General features: G+C 59.5%; 1 protein-coding gene across 1 annotated transcript in view; it reads right to left on the bottom strand.

Annotated features, from left to right (window-relative positions):
* The window catches only part of PTPRN2 (protein tyrosine phosphatase receptor type N2), a 433,745-nt gene that overhangs the window by 129,251 nt on the left and 280,655 nt on the right, over window positions 1-23,839 (bottom strand). The window contains exon 12 of the mRNA XM_039836793.1: window positions 14,515-14,579. Coding sequence (XP_039692727.1) covers window positions 14,515-14,579 — 65 coding nt within the window. The remainder of the gene's footprint in view (window positions 1-14,514; window positions 14,580-23,839) is intronic.

The raw sequence follows: 23,839 nt of genomic DNA, 5'->3' as shown, positions 1-23,839 counted from the left end.
CACGCTGACTGCGCTCCCTCTGCCGCGCGCCCCGTCCCCGTGACCCCCCATCAGCTACCAAGCTGTACTTTAACCCTCACCCCATCCTCCCGGTCCCCAACCCCGTCCCCTGTCCGGCACCAAATTGTGCACTATATTCGTGAGTCCGTTTTTGACTGGTTGGTTCTTTTTGCTCCTTAGATTCTGCATATCCGTGAAATCGTGTGGTGTTTTCTTCCTCTGTCTGACTTACGTCACTCGGCATGACCACCTCTAGGTCCCTCCACGCCGCCTCCGTCTTTAGAACAGACATTGGCGCTCAGATGATCAACAGGTCTTTGCTACCTTGCTTTACACGTCTTGAGAACGAAACGCTGAGTGTGTGTGTGTCTGGTCGGAAACCGTGTTCCATTCTTTGTGTCACCTCCAGAGTCGGGCACAGTTCTTCAGGTAACAAAACACTTACGGAACGAACGAATGACTAATGCTCGGAAATGGGCATGAAAGCCCAGGCCTCTTACCTAACGTAGAATGCTTTTTTAAAATCATCCATCCGTCCACCTGTCCATCCATCCGCTCCTTCCTCCCTCCCTCCATCCGTCCATCACCACCCCCCTCCCCTCCCCTCCCCTCCCTCCCCACCCCTGTCCCCACACAACAGAGAAGGATGGAGACCATATTCTGACGCGCACTGTGCTGAATGCTCGAGACGCAAAGTGGTCGGAGACCCAACAGGACTCCTGCACTGGTGGAGGGTGAATGTTCCACCTGCAGTGGTCGTTGAGGGACACCCACCCAGTTTTCCCATCTCGGCCATGAGGAAACTGAGGCACGCAGGAGTCTATGACTAGTTCGCCGTTATCGGGGCTCCCAGCAACTCCCCCACCGTATTCATCACGACACCTGTCATTTTCAGACTATGCTCCACGTAGGACCGAATTAAGATTCATACAGGCTTTTGAAAAAAAGAACGGACCTCGCAAGACCCTCTAGGCTGCATGGGGTTAAAAGCTATAAGTATCAAGCTCCAAAATGAGCGTAAGGAAGTCAACGCTGTGATACCTTCCTTGATGCCAAGATGATTTTTCATGGAAGGATCAGGTTGTTTCTACAAACGTTTCCTGGTGCACCCCCCCACCCCCTGCCGCCAGGGCCCCACATGAGCACCTGGTGTGCCTGCGGGGTTTGTGAGAGGCCCCGGACCCTCTGCTGTATTTGGGGCCTCTCCCTTCATCCCTTTTTCTGTTAGAACCCTGTGAACTGCTTCACGTGGCCAGAGCGTGCCACGGCTCCACACGTGGTGCCCGAGGAACGAGAAGGAAGCTCACGTTTCCCCCGTCAGGGGACAGGCACGCCTTGAAACCAGACGGCGGCTCTGAGTGTCAGGCGAGCTCGGAGGAGGAGCAAGGTGAGAACTGGAAGCAGCTCCAGGGCCGAGGGCATGCGGTGCTCCCCGCTGGCCCCCCACCCGACTACACACCCGCTGGTCCTCTGAGCAGTGCCAGCGGCCCCGGTAGAGCGTCTGCGGTGACACTGGTCCTGTGCCACATGCATGCTCCTCTCTGGACATCTTACATTCGATCTCCGTGGTCTCTGTGATGCCCTGCGGGTGGGTGTGCCGCTGTGCCCAGCTCATGCCTCAGGCTGGGGACAGGCCGACCTGGCCTCTGAAATGCCGAGCGCGGCCCTGCCTGGGGCTCCTCTAGCGTGAACGGGCGGGGGCAGCAGGCTCTGGGGGGCTCTCTCTTGTGCCACCTGGTGCCTTTGGCTACATAGGGACATCACTGGGAGCAAAGTGCCCTTAGGAGGAAGCTGGATTCTTGGGGATGCCCAAGTTGGCTCCGGGTTAGGGGCCAATTCCCTCTTGTCTCCCCGGAGACCCAGGCGTTCCGAGCAGTGGTTGTTAAAGCGGGACTTCGGAGGGGCATCCTCAGGCCTCTGCCCCTGCCCCACAGCCGTGCCCAGGCTGCCTGTTTCCTCCCCGCCTGCAAGCTCGCCGGCCCCAGTGCTCATGGCTCCCCGGGGCCACGGATGCCCCACAGTCCCACCACACTCACTCACAGGCTCACCACACACATGCACACGCGCTCACACCCGCACGTGCTCACAGGCTCCCCTGCACGCACACACACACACAGGCCCGTGCACGCGCAGGCACACTCGCAGGTAAATGGACAGCGCCCACTCCTGAAAGGCAGGAGTCAGTGCGGCAGGCACAGCACTGGATTCACCCTTCTGTGGACCGCGGGCCGTTCCGGGTGCCCTGGAGGGCTGGCGATGGGTGGGGACACTGCTCTCGCAGGAGCCCCTGGTCCCTCAAACCAGAGGACACGGAGGTTCCTCGGCCCTGTGGGCACTGAGGGAGCTCTGCATGGCCTTCTTCCCATCAGCTCCAAGTGCATAGAGCAGACGACATCAGTGATCTCGGATAACCTTGCTCAAGGTCTCTCGTCACCTTTCTGATGCGGCGGCTTTAGAGACTGTCAGACGCGTTAAGGACTCTTTACCGCGGCCTCTGCGGCTGCCCCAGGGACCTGTTCTCCAGGGACCCCAGCTGCTCGTCATGTCCGCCGCCCACCCTGTCCTCTAAATCCTGCTGCATCCCTGCCAACCCGTCCACAGGAGCCGCCCTAAGTTTAGGATCCCATTTGCTCTGGGAAAGAGAATGTAAGCGCGACCCCTGGTGGCCAGAGCGGGCGGCACGCGGCCTCAGGTCCACCGGGAGGGCAGGGCGGGTCCGCTGTCGCGGGAAAACACCCACGATGGCCGAGGCCCCGCCCCTGGCCACTGAGCATGCGTCCCGCGACCCCTGCCCGGCCCTGCCTCCCGGCCCGGCCCGCCCCGCACGTCTGGACGCGCGGGAGAGCCCGGCTGGGGCCCACTGCGCGAGGAGGGGACGCGGGTCACGCCGCCCTCTATGCCGGTCACTGTCCTCTGCGTACGGCCACTGTCCTCTGTGCCGGCCACTGCCCTCTGTGCCGGCCACTGTCCTCTGTGTACGGCCCTCCGCCGACGGGGACCGGGACTTCTCAGCGCCCGAGGGCCGAGCTTGCCAGGCACCCCGGGCAGACTCATCACCAGAAATTGCTCGTGGGTGTGTCAGTCCTGCCGCGACTTCCTGCTGGGGCAGATTGTCCCTTTCCTTGGAAAACGGGTTATGCTAACACAGCAGGTCACTGCGGTCGCTACAAGGTCACTGGCGATGCTCTGCCACGGGGCCACGGGGCCCCGTCCGCCCCGGCCTGCTGCTCCCCCACGCGCCGCTGCACCAGGAGCAGGGCCGCGGCGGGCAGGGAACGTCTCGGCAGAAACGCGGGGCTGTGCAGGACGCAGGTCCCCGCCCGGGAGGAGAGAAACCCAGAATCACGGCAAGTGTCGCCAGCAGCATCTTCACAACCCCGAAGGGCCCTCGCGGGGCTCACGTGGGGCGCAACCCAGCTGGACAACGCGCAGCGCGCGACCCCATCCGCGGCCCGCGTGCAGCGGCGAGCAGCCCCTTGGAGCGGCCGGGCGCGCGGCTGGGGCTGCGGGAGAAGCGCATCGCGCAGGTATCACCGCCAGATCCGCGTCAACGTGGCTGGGCGAGTGGCCGCCAGATGGTGGGCAGAGTGTGGGTTCGGGGTGTGTCTGCATGCTGCCCCCGGACAACTGAGCGACCCACTCGGTGGCCGCAGTCAGGAGGACCACTGTCCCCGGGGGGCCTTGTCCCACTCTTTGAGGGTCTTAGCAGAACCAAAAGGTAGAGGGTGGTCCTGGCTCTTGGCCTTCAGACTTGGGGGGCCTTACCATTGGCCCCGGGTTCTCAGGCCTTCAGGTCTGGACTGAAACTGACACCCCGGCTTCTCCAGGCCCCCAGCTCAGGGAGGGCAGACCGTGGACCATCTCAGCCGCGGTAGTCTGCGAGCCACGTCCCCAGAACAAGCCCTCGCCTCTCTGTCTCTCTGGACTCCACTGCTTGTTTCCCTTGGGGGCCCCGCCTAACACGGAAGGGCTGCCAGTGCAGGCACAGCATGCGGTGGCCGCCACGTAGGGCTGCCACACGCACTGCGGCCCGGAGCTGGGCCGGGGGGAGCAGGGTGGCGCGGTCTCTATTCCAGAGAGGCTGGTGGGGGAGGGACAGCTGAGTACAAGGCGTGCACACCGGTCGCTCCCGCGTCTGTGCCCCAGGGAGCAGGGGCCTACCAGAGAAGAGCCGGGACAGCTGTCAGGGCCAAACGCCGCCTAGGCAGAGTCGGCACAGGCGTGCGGGGCCCCGGGACCTGGAGGCTGGTGGCGGCCCAGGTACGCGCACCAGACCTCTCCTGCAAGACTTGCCGACCCCCATCCACACAGGAAGCGATTCGCGGGGTGACGGTGTCCACACGCGGCCCTAGGGGGGCCTGAGCACATGGTCTCCTGTGCTCCCTCTCCTCCCCTCAACGCCCCCGCCATGTTGACGGATGACTTATCTCTGGGCCCAGCATCAAATGGAGATCTCAACGGTGCGAAGAAGGTGGACAGGATGGGAAGCCGGCCACCACTGCCGAGCGCCACACGGCCAGGCGTCAGGGGCAACGCGAAGCGAGAAGCAACATGCGTGGAAACTTTCCTTCGTGCTCCCGCTGTCGCAGTGGGAGCTGGGGGAGGGGAGCACCACCCAGAAGCCCGTGGGTGGCACCCGCACCTTCCACGTGCTTTTCCAAAATGCTCAGACCATCCCCTGATGAGCTCGCTTGAGTCGGGGGCAAAAGCGAATGCACGGCAAGGTCATGGTGTAAACGCCCCGACATCTGACATAATTAACAGCAACCTATAGAAAGTCGCGTCTACAAAGCTAGAAGCCCCTTTGATACGCAGCGAGGTCGCGTCCCTGCTCTGCTCTGCCACGGAGCCTGCTGGAGGCTGTGCTGGGTCCCTGGCTAAGGCGGACACAGGCGGCCCGTTCCCAGTCTCCAGGGATCTCCGAGCACAGCCAGCGGAGGCGCTGCGCTGCTCAGTGGCCTGTGGCCCAAGGGAGGCCCGAGCACTGGGGTTTCTCAGTAACGGGGTCACGACAGCACCCTGATGGGCCAGGAACATCACGAGACCCACTTGCACTGTGTTTGCTAATGAAGGGCTGTTCAACTCAGTGTTTTCAAATGTCCGTTGACATATAGGGAAGAGTGTTGCTCTCAAGAACATAGAAGGGGTGCACACGCATGCACACACAACCACGTGCACACAAGGCATACACATGTACGCACATGCATACAGAACCACGTGCACTCAAGGCATACACATGTGAAAACACTTACACACACAGAACCACCGTGCACACAAAGGCATACACACATGAAAACACGTACACACATGCACACATAACCATGTGCACACGACATACACATGCACACATGCACAGCACACACATTACCACATGCACACAGCACACACATGCACACACGTGCACATGCACACACATACCAACGTCCTGTCGTTACCATCTTCTCCTTTTAAAAATCATACATGTTTCATTAAGCTTCATGCAGAGTCTCGTCTGATTTATGGTAATTGTCAACAAGAGCGAAAACAGACGATTTTAACCCTGCAGTTGCTGGGAGTTAACTGGCATGAAATTACGGTTTTTTTTTCCTTGAAAAAGGAAAGAGGGTCCCAAATACTCCGCCACATTAAATGCATGGGACACTGGGCTAAGCGAGGTGTGAGTCCCACGTTTGCGGTGCTGCCGTCTGGAGCGGCGTGTCCCAGAGCAACACCCGACCGGAGGACACCCCACCCATGGTCCCTCTGGTCCCCGAGTGCTCCTGGCCTGCAGGGCCCAGGGAGACTGATTTCCATATCAAACCCAATTTAGATGAAACGTCTTGGTTAAAAAAAAAAGCCAGCCCATCAATGGCCGCTTGATTAGATCTCATCTCCTGCGCAGACAAATATGAATATTCATGACCATGAATGCAGACTCTCCTCTGTCTATCGCTCTGATCTTGAATATTATCCACTGCTAATTTTTATGAAAATTTGGGCAACATAATGTTTTCACATAAACTGACAGTTCTTGAGATAATCCTGTTATTGTCTCATTGAAAATGGCAGCTTCCGCTTATTCATGTGTTAACGAGGGATTAAATATTGTTTTTCATCCCCATAATCTAAGATGGACTGGAAATTAAAAACAACACTGTGTATGAGCAGGGCTCTGAGGCCAGGATTTGTTTGCATTCACTTAGAGAAGACCTATAAATTAGCAGTTTAACGGTCAGCCCCGTTTATGAGGTGGCCGAAGGCAGCCGGGTTAAGCATCACTGGTGTTGCTAAAATAAACTCATTCGTCTACACACCGAAACGGAAAGTCTTCTGTCAATAAACGAGCCGCAAAAATCAAATAAAATCAAATAAAATCAAATAAAATCACGCCCTTTGCCAAAGAAAGAAAGTTGCAGCACAGCTATATCGTTTCGATGGCGAGCGTTTTTCTGGGGGCCTCATGCTACAGGGGGTTCTTGCGTCGCGCCCGGTCGCCACGCCCCGTTGGAGGAGGCAGGACCAGACGCGTGACCCCTGTGCACCACCCGGCCGGCGGCGAACGGCCCGCACCGCCCCGGTCCTGGCGTGGCTGGGTCTCCCGTCCGGACACCGTCACCGGCGTGCACTGCAGGTGATTCTTGCTCCATTACTATGGCTGCGTGTCCAAGACCACACCACGGATCGGACGGCTTTTGGGTCAAAATTATGCCATTATGCTTCTGAAAACGTCAACTAAGTTTTCTTTCTCCCTTTCGGATGTCCCCGAGGAGCCTGGTGGAACTCGGCCCCGGCCCACCCTGCTTGGCCGGGGTGTGGCACAGGGCACTGTGTGTTCCTCGTGACCGGCTCGTGCTGGCTTCTGGAACCAGCATCAGGAGGAGCCCTAGGTCTCACGAGACACTGACAGGACAGCTGTGACTAGGAGAGCAGGCAGCGTAGCCCCGCCAGCTTGTCATGGGCGGAACTGCGTCCTCCCCAACGTGTGCTGGGGTCCCAGCCCCCAGGGTGCCCCTCGGCGTGACCGGGTCTGCAGGGAGGGTCTGCTCAGCAGCGGTGGGGTGGTGGGTGGCCCTGTACGTGGCTGGGGCGCAGACCCACTGAGGATGGGTCTGCAGGGCGCCGAGCGACGCCGGACCGGGACCCCCACACGGCCCCCACAGGAGCCGGCCGGCGACACCTGGCCTCGGACTCCAGGTCTCAGAGCAGGGACGATGCGTGTCTGTTGCCGGAGCCACTGGCTTGCGGTGCCGAGCGACAGCAGCCTCAGCAACGCCACACCTCCCCCGCGACACCCGGGCCAGCAGCCGCAGTGGGGTCTCCAAGTGGACACTGACCTCTCCGTGGAAGGCCAAAGCTGCTGCAGCCAGTCCCACAAGTGGGTGACGAGACACAAGGTGCCCGCACCAAAGGGCAGGGCTCAAGGCCGCTGCGACGCCGGCGCGGTGTGGCGGTCTGGGGACGGGGCCTGGCCGCCGCGCCACCGCTTCGCTGCCCGGCCTCCGCTTCCTCGTCGTGAGACGGGTTCGCCACACGGGGCTGGAGCGCGCGGTGCACACGCGGCGTCAGGACAGACCGCGTCTGGGAGTGACCGGGACGCGAGCGCCGGCCGCCGCACGGCCGCTTCTGACAGGCGTGGGCGCGTGGGCGGCGCGGCTCCCTCTGATTTCCCCGCGCTCTTCCGAGCAATCCCGAGTCTCCCGGGTCGAGGAGCTGACAGGCGTCTCTGGAATGTCGCATTCTGAGCCCTCGCGTCTGATGCCACACAGGCCCGGCTCCGGCTCCGTAGGGGGAGCTGCGGGGACGAGCTCGCTCTCTCCCAGGACGGTCCCTCCACTTCCCACGGGGCCCCAGCGTCACGCACTTTCCTGCGACAACGGGGCTGACGCTGTGAGAACGGCCGGGAGGCGGCTGCGCGGCTGCCTCAGGCAGACGCTCCTGATCTCACCCTACGTGACTGTTCACTCTCTCGATGAATAAAACCGAATTCGTCACTATAGCAACAGCCACCTCTCCTGCCTTTAAATCACAGCAAAGTATTGACGGACATTCGTGGGCCCACGTGACCTTGGACTTCACATAGCGTTTCAGAAGGAGAAGGTGTTTCATAAGACACTCGCACTCGGCGAGGTGTCAAGTGCAGTTAATTACCTCAGCCATATTCCGGGTGATTTTCCTCACGTTTGAGACACAGGAAGACAGTGTGGAGAGCAGTGACCAGGGCCGCATGCGAGGGGGCCGAGCTCGGCGGGCCGGGGTGGGGGTCGCCCGACCTCCCGTCGGCCTCCGCTCGGCCGGGTCACAGCCTGCAGGACAGAGACCCCCCTGGACCGGCTGTCGCCAAGGTTTCTGGCACCTTAATACAAGTTCCCCCTCCAAACGCAAACCAGGGGCACCTACAGGTCGACCGGCTTTTCCCAGGTGCTTTTCCGCATCAGGAGAGAGAAGCTCTGGTTTCTCTGTCAGGAGGAGCAGGTTGGAATAAAGCGGGGGCCAGGTGCGCGGCGCTCACGCCCCCGAGCGGCTTGGGGCGGGTGCCGGCTCCGGTGAGGACGAGCGTCCCGGCTCTGGGCACCCACAGGGTCTCGGGGCAGGACGAGGGGAGCTGGGTGGGTGCAGGGGCCAGGGCTTGTCCAGCTGAGGTCCGTGCACGGCGTCCCCCTCCCGAACTCAGGTTGTGGCCTCTCCCCGGGGGGCCCGTGACTGACGTCTCCGCCTCGTCTCCGTCCTCACAGGCTGCCCTCTGTCCTCCAAGTTCGCCAACCCCATTTCCTCTATTCCGAACTCCGCCTCCGCACGCAACGACCCCACGAGCTCAGCGCCTCTGTCCTCCGTGCCTCCCCTGCCGTCACCCAGCCGCTCCCAAAGCTCCTTCTCAAGTCCCCACGCACGCGCCCTGGTCCAAACGCCAGGGCAGCTTCTGGTCACCGGCTGCGTCCCGCCCGCAGTGCCCACGAGAGCTCCATCGTGAGGGCAGCTTCAGTCCCGCGACATGCCCCACAGTGAGCCGTGCGTGGCGGGGCTTCCCCCGGCACCCCGCGCTCGTGACAGGGCCCACACTCCTTTATTTTAGTGGCATGTCCTCCCAAAACTGCAAAAAGTGGTATTGAAATGACAAACGACTGTGCACACATGGTGAACCAATGTCCATCTCCTGGTTTCTATGGTCGCATAACTGGGGAGGTGACCGTCGGGTGAAGTGTACACGGGAGATCACCGTACTGTGTTTACAACTTCCTGTGACGTCTACAATGCTTTCGAAATAAAGTTAAGAAATGATACTCGAATTTTGGTGCTCGCCGCTTCTGCCCAGGTCCGCACACGCAGGTCACGGTGCTGTCACGAGTTTAATGAAATCGCCGATTCCGCTTCTGTGACCCGCGGGATGTGGCCGGTTACCGTCCTGCAGCTTTATGCTCAGGCCGGCCGTGGTCTCTCGCGAGGCCTGGCCCTTCTGCCTTCGCCGGCGCTGGCCGTCTGCAGAGGTGGGTCCTGGAGCCTGGTCACTGAGCCGGGGGCTGCGACGTTAAAGCCATCGATGCTGCCTGCTGCTTCTGAGAGCCGAGGGTCTGAGTTTCAGCCCATTTGGTCTTCAGCAAAGAAGCCAGACTCTGCCGTGAGCAGCCTCCATGACCACCTGACGAGGCCTCAGTCAGGTCCGGGATTCTGGCGGGTGCCTGTCTCCCGAGCCCGCGTGGACCACCGCCACGTTGCCTGTACCTGTGGTGGCGGGGCTTCCTGTCCCACACGGATGTGTCACAGCCGGAACCTCTGGGGTTCCCGTCGTTAACTGGTCCCCCAGTCCCCTGCTGGCACGGCCGTGACGGCTTCTTCAGGCCATGGTGTCACCACCAGCCCGTGTTCACTGAGCATGATGGAGGAGGTCCCCGCTCTGTCTGTTACATGCAAAGTGGCACCTCCGCCAACCTGCCCACCAGTCGGAGCCCCTTCCCACCGTGTTCCTTTGGGGGAGGTTTGGTCCAGCGGCCACTTCACGCTTTGGGCAAAGCTCCCTCACATCGAGTCATGTCCTGGGTCCAAGGTGGACCTACCTGACTGGTCTCTCGAGTCGGGGGTGGGGACACACTGCCTCCCGGCACAGGGGCCACCCCTACCGGGGCTCCCTGCCCGCTGACGCAGCAACGCCCACGGGGCCCTAGCAAGCCCTCCACAGCCGGACTCGGGTTCCACGCCGGCTACTGGAGTCATGGTGTCACTTTCAACAGAGAGGAGTGGCCAGCAGGAGCTGGCAGGACACGAAGCTGCCCATGTGCCCTCCACGGTAACGACCACCATGTGCCCCTGACACGCATGTCCGCAGTACAGCCACACTGGTCGTGGGCAGTATGACCGTGGATTCACGGTCTGTCGGGGGCCTGGGCACCGACACGGTCTCGGGGGGGAGCCCTTTCTTTGAACGAGCCTCACCCAGGAGCCCGACAGGTGACAGAGGCAACAAGGTGCGGACGCGTTAGCCATAGCATGGACCGTGCGTGAGGTTGGGGTTCATGCCTTCCCGGCCCCCCACAAGCAAAAGCAACCCCCAGGCCTCTTTGAAGAGGTATCTAAAAGCTACAGCTAATGCTGCACCACACGGGTGACAGGGTTCGGGACACGCTACCCCAAAACGTGGCACCTTGGCACGTGAGTACCTCGGGCTGAAGGGGTTAGTGCCAGAAGCAGGAAGGTCTCCGACCCCCCTTCTCCCTGAGGCAGTCAGCAGGCCCTCGTGTGGGGGTGCCCGCCCCGGCCCTGGCGGGAAGGGGTGTCTTCCTGTCCCACGGGAGGAGCCCCAGCCCGCAGGCCACGCTCAGCTGGCTTCCTCGTCACCGTTCCCTCCATGTCATGTCAATGTACAGGCACCCTAAGAAGGCCAGGAAACGCCTTCTTCCCGCACCAGACGTCAGAGTCTCAGGGGCCCCCAGCGCCCTTGTAGCCGAATGGCCCAGGGACGGGACGGGCGTCCCCGCCGAGGCAGCCGGTCTGCAGTGGCACGGTGGCACTCCGTCTGAATGAGGACGTGCATGTTGGGGGCCACGCCACCTCCCAAGTCCTCCCGTCACAGCCCACGGGTCAGCCGCCCGGTCCCATAGAAGCCTGGGCGGGCGAGGCCCGCAGCTTCACGTTTGTCACACTGCTAAGCAACCGGCAAGTGGCTCCCTATCTCAGATGCACTTACAGGAGCTGCGCCTGTGGGCCCCCCCCGGTGGGTCATCTAGAGCAGGGTCCCCACCCCCTAGGCATGGAGCGGTACCGGTCTGTGGCCTGAGGACCCGGGCCGCACAGCAGGAGGTGAGCGAGCGAAGCTGCATCTGCATCTGCATCCGCTCCCCAGCGCCGGCATCACCACCTCAGCTCCACCTCAGATCCTCGGGCACTAGATTCTCATGGGAGCCCCGGTCCCTTGTGCCGTGAAGGTTGGGCACCTCTGATCTAGATTATTTTTCTTCTAAATATTTGAGATTTTTCTTTGCAATATTGCAATTTTCTTTCGAAAATGACTTTAATAAAGCATGACTTTATTAATTTGAAAAAAAAATGAAGACTCTCAAGATAGTAGAAATTAGATTTTGAAATACGTCAAAATACCACCAATCTATTAGGAATCTGTGCATGCACCATAATCTGTTCATTTCCTTTAAATTTTGTTTTGAGATTCTTCCATTTTGCTTAAAAGGTTTTAATTCCGCTGTCTGTCATCACCATGTGATTCGTAAGCACGAGGGAGAGAATCTGTAAATGCTGTTAGATTTCCAGTAATCAAACTCTGCTTTATGTTCCAGAGTCAGGAATTAGCAGAGATCTTCATATCAAATGCATTTCAAAAAAAAAAAATCAGAATCATCCGAATGAGGCCAACACTGCATGAGGTAATTAAACTAGAAACAGACAGCACCTCTGTTCTGAAAAAGGTCTCTGGCTTTAAAAAGACCCCGCTGGCACCCGTGCCCCATTGTCACGGTCCAGAGCCCGTCCCAGCGCACCGATGCCCTGTCCCCCTGTCGAGGCCGGGAGGGTCCTTGGGCAATGGCTAAATGGAGCGGGAGCCCAGCACAGTGACCTTGTCAGCTCTGAAGGGGTGGCAGATTCTGCCTTCTGCCATGAGAAACTGCTCGGGGCCGAGGAGCTGCTGGGGTCGCTGAGGACACAGGGTCACAGCCCAGGGAGCTTGCGGTCAGGCGTCGATGGCCTGTGGCTGGTTGTCTCCTGCTCCAGGACCGGTGAAGTTGGCTTCTGGTCTCATAGGGACCAAGGAGGACACATCCCAGACAGGCGGTGACGACGCAGGCTGGAGCCGAGAGGCCACAGTGAGTCTAGGACCTTGGACAGCGGCCCCACCTGCACACGCAGCCCAGCATCCAGCCACCCGCCAGCGGGGGACGCAGAGGGGGCCGAGGCTCTGGCCTGCGCCGCTGGACCAGAGATTCCCAGTGCCGTGGAAGTGGACTCGAGACCGACCCGGGGGTGGACGGAGCCCGTGCGGGACCTGTCACAGACCCGCAGCGCCAGAGCCCCTCACCCACAGGAAACGCACCCCACGAGGCCGAGTTGGCAGCTGCCACGAGAGGGGCCGGGACGTGGCATTAGGAAGCAGCACAGGAGTGTGCGCGAGGCCGCAGCGCAAGGTCTGAGGCAGTAAAAAATGAAACGATGTGTCGAAAACGTAACAAAAGCACAGGACGTTGGGACAGAACAGGCAGGTTTGAAGACGCACGAAACATTTCCCTGAGCGAAAGACGCGGCGACAAGCAGAGGCGCCCAGCACCTGAGGCTCCAGCCGAGGGGTTTGCAAGACTGTGTGGGGCGAGCCGCACACAGCGTCGAGGCGAGAGGCGGGCGTGCGAGGGCGTGGGACCCGCAGGGCCCGTGTGACACGCCGCGCGAGGGCGAGCACCAGAGCGAGGGCAGCAGCGAGCACCGTGAGCCACCGCCCTCAGGGGCTCTGACGCGGCGGCCGTGGGCCCCTCGGCGGCAGGAGGCCGGCCGCATGGGCTGGGGGCGGGAGAGGCGGCGCCGGAGACAGGAGGGGCGCCCCGCGGGGCCGAGCGCGGCCGGGGGGCGGGGGGTGGCATGTGGGGGGGCGGGGGGAGGCTGCAGGCGGGGCGGTCCCCGCAGGGACAGACGCGGAGCTCCAGGCGCACGGCACGGCACCAAGGACGGACGCGGGGCCCCCACTGTCACCGAGAGCCTGGGGAGGGGCGGGTGTCCCACTTCCTGACCCCAGGGTGAGGACGAGCAGGTCCCAAAGGGCCAGAGAGAAGGGTGGGCCCGCAGGTGCAGGTGTCCAGAGAGTGGCGTCCACGTGAGTGACCCGCGCCCTCAGCAGGGAGCCCGTCCATGGGCTCGGCCCCGCCCCCGCGCCCCCCCTCCTGCACCCGCGGGGGACCACCACCCCCAGGGACGGGCTCCACGTGCAGTCGCCGCACTGGGCGTCCCCAGCCCACCCAGGGTCTGGCAGCGGGACCTTGCTCGGCTACTGCACGGCTGGCTCCAGCCCCAGAGAGTCTGGACGCCCCTGACACCCAGCCCAGCAACACTGTGCCCGCGGGAGCAGGTCGCACGGCAGCGCCGCGCCCTCTCGGAGGGGCCCACAGGGGCGGCGGGCAGGGGCTGTGCCCGAGACAGCAGCCCCAATCCCTCCCGCGGCACGTCCATCCTCCAAGACACTGGCCCCTTCTGCCACCGGTCACTGCCCCGTCCGTGGTACAGACAGTCTGGGGACCTGCTGTCCTCACCCTCACTGGCCGCTGAAGTCACAGCCTGTCACGGCAGGGAAAAGGCCGGAATGCGTCAGATGCGTCGCTAGCCCGGCCTGACAGGGTCGTGAGTGTCCCCGCTCACGCAGACCGACCCGGCTCCCGCTGTGGGGGCTGTGATCAGGGCTGCGGGCCGGCGGGGGCCGAGGACAGCGGCTGGACCGAAGTGGCCGGGCAGAGGACGCATGCTGCAGGCAGGGACACTCCCAAGCAGGCCGCCCCTGGCGCGTGGCCCTCTGCCTCGGTGAGGACCGTGACACCTGCAGCTTCGCAGACTGGTTTCGGCCGCGCACGTGCCCGGGAGGGAGCGCGGTGCCGGCTGCTCTGCCCGCGGCTCGCGAGCCGCCCGAGGCCTGGGAGCCGCCAATGCTGACCGCCCGCGTGTGGACGGGACCGTGCTGGCGGGTTTCGAGGCATCTTGCGGGGCACCGCTGCCCGCACAGCGCTGCCCCCCACATTGGCCTTCCGACGTGACGGGACTGAGCCCACCGATCCCGGCTTCTCATGTCCACGGCCCTCACGAGCACGGAGCCGCGAGGGAGGAGCGCGCGATTCCCGGAGGCTCCGTGGTGTCCGCGGTCGCGGCCTGGTCCGCTCGCGGACACTGAGGACAGTCAATTGCCGGGCACCGGGTCAGCGCGTCTCCACGGAGGACCAGCCCGGCACTGCCAGCGGCCTCGTCCGTGGACGGCGGTGGGACAGGTCATGGTCCCTGGCCCCACGCGGGGACGAAGCCCATGCCACGGCGCGCATCGGCCCCGGGGCGTCCTCCGTTACTCACCGGCCCGACTCCGGCCTGGAGGATCCTCAGTCCCGACGACCTTTCCAGCTTGTCCTTGCCGTCGACTGAGGAGAGAGGGAGGACAGTGTCAGTCGGGGAGGTGATCGTCCCCGGGCACCCCGGGCACTACCCCCACCCCCACTGGGAAGAGCCATGGGGTCGGCTCTGCCGCCTGACTTGATGGTCCTGCTGTGAGCAGACCTGGGGCAAGGCCACTGGGTGGGACACCTGGCGGGACACCTGGGAGGGGCACCTGGGCGGGGCCACCTGGGGGGACACCCGTCCCCACCACCGGCCAAGGGCCAGCAGGCCAGCGTCCCTTCTACTTCCCCTGCAAACGCGGCCGGGGCCAGGTGCGCCAGCGCAGGCTGAGACCCGGACGTGGACGTGCCGTGCCAGCTACGAAGTCAGATGCAGGGACACTCGGGTGCTGACTGACTGCGCGCTCGCCGCCCCGCCCCGCCCGGCTCACGCGCACAGCAGCCACACTGTGTGCAGTCGCCCGTGCGCTGCTGGCTGCCCTCCTGTTCAAGTCCCTGCCGGGAACACTGCGATGGCTCCTGACCGAGGGAGAGGAAGATGCTCAGAGAGTCGCCCACGTCAGACCAGGGGACCAGTCTCGGGGGGCCAGGCGCACCAGCACCCGAAGCCCCGTCGCCGTGTGAGCACCGCACGCCAGCGGCCCCCACCTCGTCGGGAGGAAGTCGAGTCACAAAGCAACTGACCTCGCCTTTGCACTCTAGAAATATTCTTTTGGACGAAGCCCCTGCCATTTTGAAAATGAAAACCAGAAAAACACAGGATTTCGCGGCAAGCGCCGAGGAGGAAGAATGCGTGGCTCGCCGCAGCGAGGAGGCGGCCGCCGCGGCCCACGCGCGTTCTCTGCGCGACCTTGAGCGGGTCGGAGGGGACCGGGCAGCGCCGGCTCTCCCCGCCCGGGCCTTTCCGCTGCCTCGTAGAGGGTTTGCCCTCGAACAAACGAGCAGCGTTTTTCACACGTGGGTTGTCGCCTGTGCCCCGGGGGATGAGGTGGACACAGCCCCCGGGGTCGGAGCAGCAGAGCAGGAGCCGCTTGAAGGTGCGGGGGGCGGGGCGGCCCCCAGAAACCCTGAAGGAGGAGGCGCCCCTTCGAGCCACGGCGTCGGCAGCAGCTCTAAGGCCCTGGGGATAAAGGAGGAGTGTTTTACAGGATGGCGAGCCGCTTCGCTTGGGGTGGGGGGGACAGGGACTCTCAAGCAGCTGGGGAACAGAAAGCACACAAAAACGACTTTGAGAAAGAGCCCATTCATCGCGACAGAGCAGCAGCAGGTGTTTCGGCCCAGGAACGACAACGCCAGCCCGACCACAGATCCAAAGAGAGCCAGGGGTCAGTGAGGCTCGGGGAAGGGCTGGGCGGGGGGCGCTCCAGGCTCGCAGGCCCCGCACAGTGAGGGCTGCAGGGTGGTACTTAAGGGGACAGGGGACAGGCCTGTGCTCCTGCAAAGCCTCATCCCACAGCAGGCGGTGGCCGATGACCCTGAAGACCATGCGTGCTCGTGTCCACCTCCACACCGAGGCCGGGCTGCCCTGCTCTGCCTGGACGCCCTTCGCGTCTGCCATCTGCATGGTGACGAGACGCGTCAGCAGAGCTTCCCCACCCACACCCCCGGGTCTCACAGAAACACGCACGGCCTTGCCCGGCCGGGGTCCGAGGCCCCGGCCGGTGTCCTTGCCCCAGGCCCTCGGGCAGGCCTTTCACCCCAACGGAGGCAAACCGCCCACCCTCTCAGCTCGATGACGACGCGGTCATCCTCCAGGCCCCTGCTCCAGGCCCCCATGAGAGCTGTGCAGGGCGATGCCCATGTCACGAGCAGCTGTGAGGCTGTCGGAGGCTGTGTGCGCCGCGCACGTCTAGGCCCAGCCCCTGCCCATGGCCGGTCGGCGCTTTATTGGACCCAGACGGCAGCTCGGCCCGCGTCCCCGCTCACGAGGAAGGTGCTGCTGTGTGCTCGCGGCTCTGAAAGGCCAGTCCCGGTCCCCGATGCCACTCGCTTGTCCGTGGACACTCTGTCCGCCTCCCAGAGGTTGGCCGTCAGCGGGAGGGACCCTCCCTGACCTGGCTCAGGCCCTCGGGCCAGGGCGTCCTCCCTGGGCTCAGCCCCATCTGCACGTCCACGCGAGCCAGCCCTCGGGCCTCGGCTTCCTGGCGTCTCTGAGGCACCTCCTGATTCGCATTTCCCGGAGCTCTGCTCCCCACCAGCTCCTTTGGGGGTTAGCTGGACTGACCAAGGAGAACGGATTCTCTCCCTCCCTCTCACATGCTCGCTCGCTCGCTCGCTCATTCATTCAGAGCACCCTGGGTGTCAGGTGCTGGGCTGGGGTGACGCATGCCACAAGCCCTGGCTGAGCTGGCATCTCTGAGAACGTCTGCATCTGTCGTGACAGGGCTGTGGAGGGGACGTGTCTGGTGTCTCTCAGAAAGAAGGGCCGCCAGATGTGACCACATCACTCGAGAGGTGGCCTGGCCTTCGTCGGCACAGAAGGACCGCCGTCGCTCAGAGTTTTTGTAGTAGAGTCTGGGAACCTCCTCCAGGGGTGCGTCACCTGCTCTGCAGGTGTGATGGGCTGGACAGGCAGGTGGCCCGTCACCGTCAACCTGGGTCACGGCCTTATGTCTGTCCTGTGGCGGTTCGCTCTGCAATGCCCAGTCCACCCTGCTGTCCTACAGACTCTCCACCCAGGAGACAGACAGGCCTTGCCGCCCGTCCAGGAGCCCGCGGGAGCCGTGCGAGGCGGCCTGCTGCGTGTCTCGTGTCCCGTCCTTGCCCAGGCTCTCAGCGAGGACAGAGCGTTTGCCACCGTGCCTCACAGAAAGCCTCTCTGACGCCATGGGCACCGTCTGTGGGATAATCCATCCTGGCCCTGTGCCAGGTGTCCCCACCTAAGGGCGGCTCACCGCAGGTCACGAGGAAGGCGCTCAGCACCGCCGTGGAAGCCAGCGCCGGGCGCCCCGCCCTCCCGCGCCCCGCCGGAGCCGCCTCCGTGGAGAGGCCGGCGGCGTTTCGGTCACGCCGGCAAGTGCCTGCGGCAGCCGGAGCGGGCCAGAGTGTGGGGGACTGACAGCTGCTCGGCAGCTTCGCGACCTTCGCCCCGGCTCGGCGGCAACCCCCTCTCGATGGTCTGCTCTCGCCTCGGTTTCGCTCGCTGGCGGCGCTGAGTGGAGTGCGTGGGGCCGCGTCGCGCCGGACTGCGTGCCCCGGACCGCGTGCCCCGCAGTGCGGTCATCCCTCCCGCGTCCACCGCAGGCACGGCTGCTCTCGCTCTGGCACTGCGGGGGGAGGGTCGCCGCGCACCTTTCGGCGGCCTTGCTTCTCACAGACGTTCTGTCCGACGCCGGCTCCGCGTCCTCATCACGCGGAGACCGGGAGAAGCTGCTTTAATGCAGGGAACGTTGTATAAAGCCCGTTTTTATCTTCGCGGGAGACAAAAGGGTTTCCAAACACAAAAAAGTCCTTTAAAATTAAATTCACTAGATGAAGGATATGCAAATCACCTGGAGAAGCAGAACCCTACAATGTTCTCAAAATTCTGCAATAGCCCATTTAATTAGTATTTTAATTTATCAGAATAATTCCCCACACTTGACGACGTATGCGGCATTCCATGTAATTAAGCACGCAGCTACGGCGGAATGACCTGCCTCTCTCTCTAGCGCATTCTGCTAACGGGAAAGGACGTACGTAAGTCCCCTCTGTGATGAAGTCCCTCCGGGGACACTCGGTGGCCGAGCTGTGCAGGAAGCAGGCAGAGGGGGAGCAGGGCGGCGTGAGGCAGGCTCAGGCGCCGGCCTCCCCTGGGCATGGGGGGCTCCCCGCTGGGTGGGGATCTGTGTCCGGACCTAGCTCCACCACGAGGTCGTGCGTCCACCGCCATTTCTACCCTGCACACTCTGCCAGGGCCTCCCGCTGCCGAGGAAGGCGACAGCAAGCTGTGTTGGTAGGTAAGTGTGCGTTTGCTCGCCTGTGAGTAAAATACATCATTTTATCATATATGCATCCCCCAGGTTCTGGAAAGGGTCTCTGAAGCCAACTCACGAAGACATTCTCTTAAAATTATACATATTTGCTCGTGAATTTGTAATTGAAAGTATCAGCCTCTTATACTTACACATGAAATATCAGACAGGCACCAGGGAACACGTATAAAGCACGTGTGGTCACGAGGAATGGCGAGACAGCAGGCGCCCGCGACACCTGACTCTGAGAGGCCGCGACGTGTGTGGCCGCACAGCCCCGCCCCCCCGGCACACGGAGTGACCTCCCCCCAGCGAACGCGCAGAGGACAGCCGGTGCCTTGCTGTCCTGCGTCCGGTGCTGCTGGGCCCGGGGCGGGGCGGGGGTCGGCCGGCGGGGAGGGGCACAGAGCGCTCACAGCGTTCACGGTCGGGTCCGCCGTCCCAGCCGGGTGCGTTGCAAGGCGCCCCCGAACGGTCGCAGCGGTGGCATCGCAGGCCGCCGACTGCAGGTCACCGCGATGCGTTCTCTTAACTATTAGCTATTCTCTTAACATTCTCTTAACATTAACGTTCTCTTAGCTATTCTCTTAACATTTACGACAGAGAGGCGGGAACCCCGTGGCCGTGCCAGCGGCAGCAGGGACAGGAAGTAGCGGGGAGGCTGCGCTGATCGGCGTCATGCGGGAGCCACACGCCTTCCGATGACGGAACGCAGCCCCACGCACAGCGAGTGAGGACGCCGGACACACGGCGCTTCGTGCCCTTTACTCTACGTCTAGAACCAGCCCACGTTCACGCCCAGGTCGTTGCCCCAGTCGGCAAATCTGTTTTCAGTTGGAACTTCTGTTCGCTTACATTTACTGCGTTTTCTGACATATTTATTTCCAGCGTCCGATGTCGCCTCTAGGCCTGAGAGTTACAAACTCTATCTCTATTTTTAGTGATCGCCCAAAGATTTTAATATTCGCATGTAACCAACTCTCACGTTAATAAATAGCTATTCTCTTAACATTTACGAAGACCTGAGAACACTTTATCCCCAGACACCTTCGTCTGATTTAAGGGTGGTCGTTTTCGCGGCCACTGCCATGCTCCGTCTTGCCTGTAGCCCCCGGCACGCGATGGTTTCAGACGGTGTGTTTATTTCGGTTCATTCCTGCATCTCGGGTCTGCCTTATGGCGTTATTGTCTTTTCTCTGTAGTAACACTTTTAGAATTAACTCAAATCAGAATCTACTAGTGATAAACTCGTTTTTTAAAGACTATCTTTGTTCAACTCCTATTTTTATTTTTGTAAGCCCTCATTTTTGAAAGGCATTTTCTCTTGGGACACTTCTAGGCGGACGGCCATCCCCCCTCACTAATACGAAATTCCTCTCCTGTCCGGCTTCATTCTGGCTGTGGAAAAATCAGCCATGAGTCAAATTCTCACTCCATTTTGGAGGGCTTGTCTTTTCTACTTGGCGGCTTTCAAGATTCTCTCGTTGTCTTGGATGTTCTGCCGTTTCACTACAGTGAGTCTAGATGAAAAATTGTTTTCACTCCTACAGACTTCTCGAATCTGTGTCTTCTGTCAGTGACAAAACATTCTCAGCCATTGTTTCTCTAAATATCGCCTCTCGACCACTCTAGCTCTCTGTCTGGATGTCCATTAAACGTTTATAAGACTTTCTTCCCTTGTCTTCAAGGACTCTTGACTTTTTTGACTTCATATTTTCCATTTCTTTCTCTCTCTAGGCTGCATTCTGGGTAATTTCTTCAGTTCTATGTTTTAGTTCACTAATTCCTTCTTCCATGATATCTAATCTGTCTTTAAACTCAACTCTTGAGTTTAAAAATTTTTATATTCTTGCATTTAAAAAATTCTATCGTTTTAAAATTTTGGGGGTCATTTTTAAGGCTCTTAATCTTTGGGTCATATTTTATCTCCCTCTATTATACATTTAAACATATAAAAATACTCAAACGTATGTCTACGTCTATGTGTCACACTGTCTGAGCTTTATTTCGTGCACTCTTTCATCCGACCTCGGCTCACGGCACCTTGTTCCCATCACGTTCTGAACTTTTTGCCGAGTCCTCCTGTTTCCTGGGGTTTTAATGGTGGGGACCCTCTCAGAACAGAGAACAGGTGGTTCCTTCCGAGAGGGCAGGCGCTTCCTTCCTCCACGTACCTGGCAGCCCTACCATTTTAAACCAAACCCCTTGCGTGGGAGTTTAGGGGCCGCACGGTGCTGTGCGTGTAGATGGCCATGCTTAGGGCCAACCCCCTCCCCTGCCCACCCCCGCCCCACGGCTAGTGCTGAACGGGGACTTCCCACCCTCCGGTCAAACGGTGGGGCCGCCATCAGTCTGCCGTTATCCTGGGGTGCTGCCAGGTGCACATGGCAGATCTTCCGTCCGCCTTGCCCGGCCGGGTCTGCCCTGGGCCTTGCTTCCTGCCCTCCACAGTCTGTAAGGTTGTACATGCTGACGTTCACGTTCACCCTGGTTCGGAGAATATGTTCTCGATAAAGGTCAACATCAGCGTCCACTTGGGTTCCTGCTTTCACTGAGTTTGGGGTCTCCAAGCATCCGACATGGCCGGCGCTCGCTATGTTTACAGTTGTATCTCTGCATCTTCATACTGCAGCATTTTTGGCTATTTTCCGAATGAGGGTTAGTTCCAGTATCTGGTTCTCCCCATGCGCTGATGGAGACAGGGAACCCCGAGGCACCCTCTGAGAAGCCCCCAACCCATCCTCAGCCACTCTGTGCTTATGGGAGGATAACTAATTTAACGTAGGTTTGAGCAAAATAAACATGGCAAGATAAATGTGAAGTGTGTAAAGCATTAAATAATCTAGTGATTTTATGTTATACCAAACATAACCATAAATTAATGTGTGTATAAACCATTAGCTCACTCGACGTCTTTATGCTGGAGGATCTCCCGTTTACCTGTGAAAGAGAAATGCCAGATGCTGCCTTTGCTCGGGGCCTGGGGGTGGACGCCCTCCGCCCCCCACGCTGGCTCCCGTTGGTGAACAGAGGCTGAGGATGCTGGAGCGATGGGAGGGGCCTCGTGGGTGCCGCCGCGTCTGCGTCCTGCGGGTGCTGGTGCTCCCCTCCCGGACACCCGACTCCGTGCGTGTGGCGGGCCCCAGAGGCAGGCACAGCTCCAGAGGACCCCGAGGCCGTCCACGCTCACCGCCTGACGCTGCGCGGACCCGCTGCCGGCTGGGCCTGGCCGCTTGGCGCCCTGAGCTGGGCGCATTTGTCTGGGTGTTGGCCGCCCACCGGCTGTTCTTCGCGAGGCCCCGGACAGGGGTGGGGGGGGTGGGGAAGGCGCTGCGCAGTCCAGCCCACGGGGGAGCACAGGGCCCGAAAGACCTCGGCCCCTTGGAGACCGAGGGTCACTTGTCACACCCACGCCTCGGGGCCCCAGGGAAGGTCCTTTAGCCTCTTTTTCAGCTGTAGGAGTGATAAACGGGCCTTTGATCACTGGGTCCCCCACAAAGTCTCCGGATGTGGCTTCAGTGACAACGCGGCTCCGCTAAGAGGTAGTAATGGTGACAGGCTGGTAAAGCTCACGTCGGCTTCAATTTCCAAGTCATTTTTCAAATTATTTTAATTAGATATTGTTTCAATCTCACTTACATTAATTGAATATCTGATATCAACATTTCAGTTTTCAATTTGTTCAAATGATTTTTTTCCCAGTCTGCCTGGTTGCCTGGAGTAATTTAAACTACAATGTTTATCTTCAGCCATTTTCCGTGCATGGGTCCTGGCCAGCTGCTGTGTCCAAGAAAAGTGACAGAAAGGGGGGCTTTGGTGCCCAGGAGAGATGGAAATTTGCGTCCTTATCATTTATCTCTAGACAGTAAGTAAGCAGGTGGAGCTAAGGCTCGGAGCTCGTAATAATAAGATTTTACACCAATTTCACTATGTAATTGGCTTTCCCAATGCAAATTTCAGTGACATCTCATGAAGGCTTTTTTTTTTTTAAATTAAAAGACATCTGAATAAGTAACTATACTCCCTCATCAACACATTTTCTGTCAATTTTCAGCGATAAGACATTGAACCTGCCCCGCAAAGGTCCTTTCTCTCCCATGCACACTACCACAGTCTCAGGTTCTGAATTTTCTCATACTTTTTCTTTTCAGATGCGCACAGATTCTGGTAAAGAGATGCCTTTTACAAAGGCGAACATGAAGTTAAATTCGGCCTCCACATCGCAGAATGTGGGGTGAGTTAGGTGCCCTCGAGTGCCCCTCTGAGGCTGGAGAATTAGTTTTATCCTTGAAGTTGGTAATTAGAAGCATGTAGATCCAAATTCAGAACTTAAGACAGCGAATTTATTCTCCAAGTCATTTGAGAGCAATATAAAACCAAACTAGAATATTATCTACGTGGCAAAGATAAATAAAAGAACTAGGAAGCCCAAAATATGATGATAAATAAAAAGTACATGTAGTTATGACAGTAAATGTAAATAGGTTAAATCATCCTATTAGGACAAACTCACTTAGGTCAAACTGTACGCTGTCTATAAGAAATGCATCGAAAACAAAGCAGTTCGGAAAGATTAAAAATTCTAAGGGTAGGGAAAAAAATGAGGTAAATATAAACAGAAATAAGGGAAGGGTGATGGTATTAATATTATGACAATATACAACTTTAAGTTATTTTTTAAAGTGAAATATCATAATTGTACATAAATGTTAAAAAATCTGAAATGACAGTATGATATTCATGAGCTAGTATGTGCCAAGAAACAAAAGAAGTCAGTGAAATTAATAAAGAAGAAACGACATGTTGCTCATGGCGGAACAGACAGAAAACCTTGATGGCAGCCAACGTTTACTGTCACCGAGCTCCGGGACCTGTGCCCGCCACGGTAACTGCCTCCCAGGACGCCTTGCGACGCCTCGGGGATGGGCACTTTCAACCGTCCCGCTGTGCTAACCAGGAGGGCTGAGTTTGGTGGTCACACGGCCAATGTCAAATCGGATTTGAGATTAGTCTCCCTAACCCACGTGGGGGACGGTTAGAGAATCTTTGACCTAATTAATAAAGATAATTCAGAAGCAATTGATCAAACTCTAGAAGGAAAAATATAACTGATCTGATATTTGGCCTCAAAGAAAGCCTTTATGATTTCCTGGTGTAAAACTTATAAAGTAATCATAATCAAATAAAATTAGAAACTAAAACCACAGAAAACAAAACTCTCCAATCAGCCGGGCATTAAAAAACACTCTTCAATAACTCTCAGGTTAAAGAGAAATCCGAACCACGAGCACGGACTACTTAGAAAGGGTGGTGAATCGGTGAATCCCTAGG

This window comes from Pteropus medius, unplaced genomic scaffold (genome assembly GCF_902729225.1).
Source record: "Pteropus medius unplaced genomic scaffold, Ma_sr-lr_union100, whole genome shotgun sequence".
NCBI classification, from domain to species: Eukaryota; Metazoa; Chordata; class Mammalia; order Chiroptera; family Pteropodidae; genus Pteropus; species Pteropus medius.
This window is presented reverse-complemented; position numbering and strand designations above follow the sequence as displayed.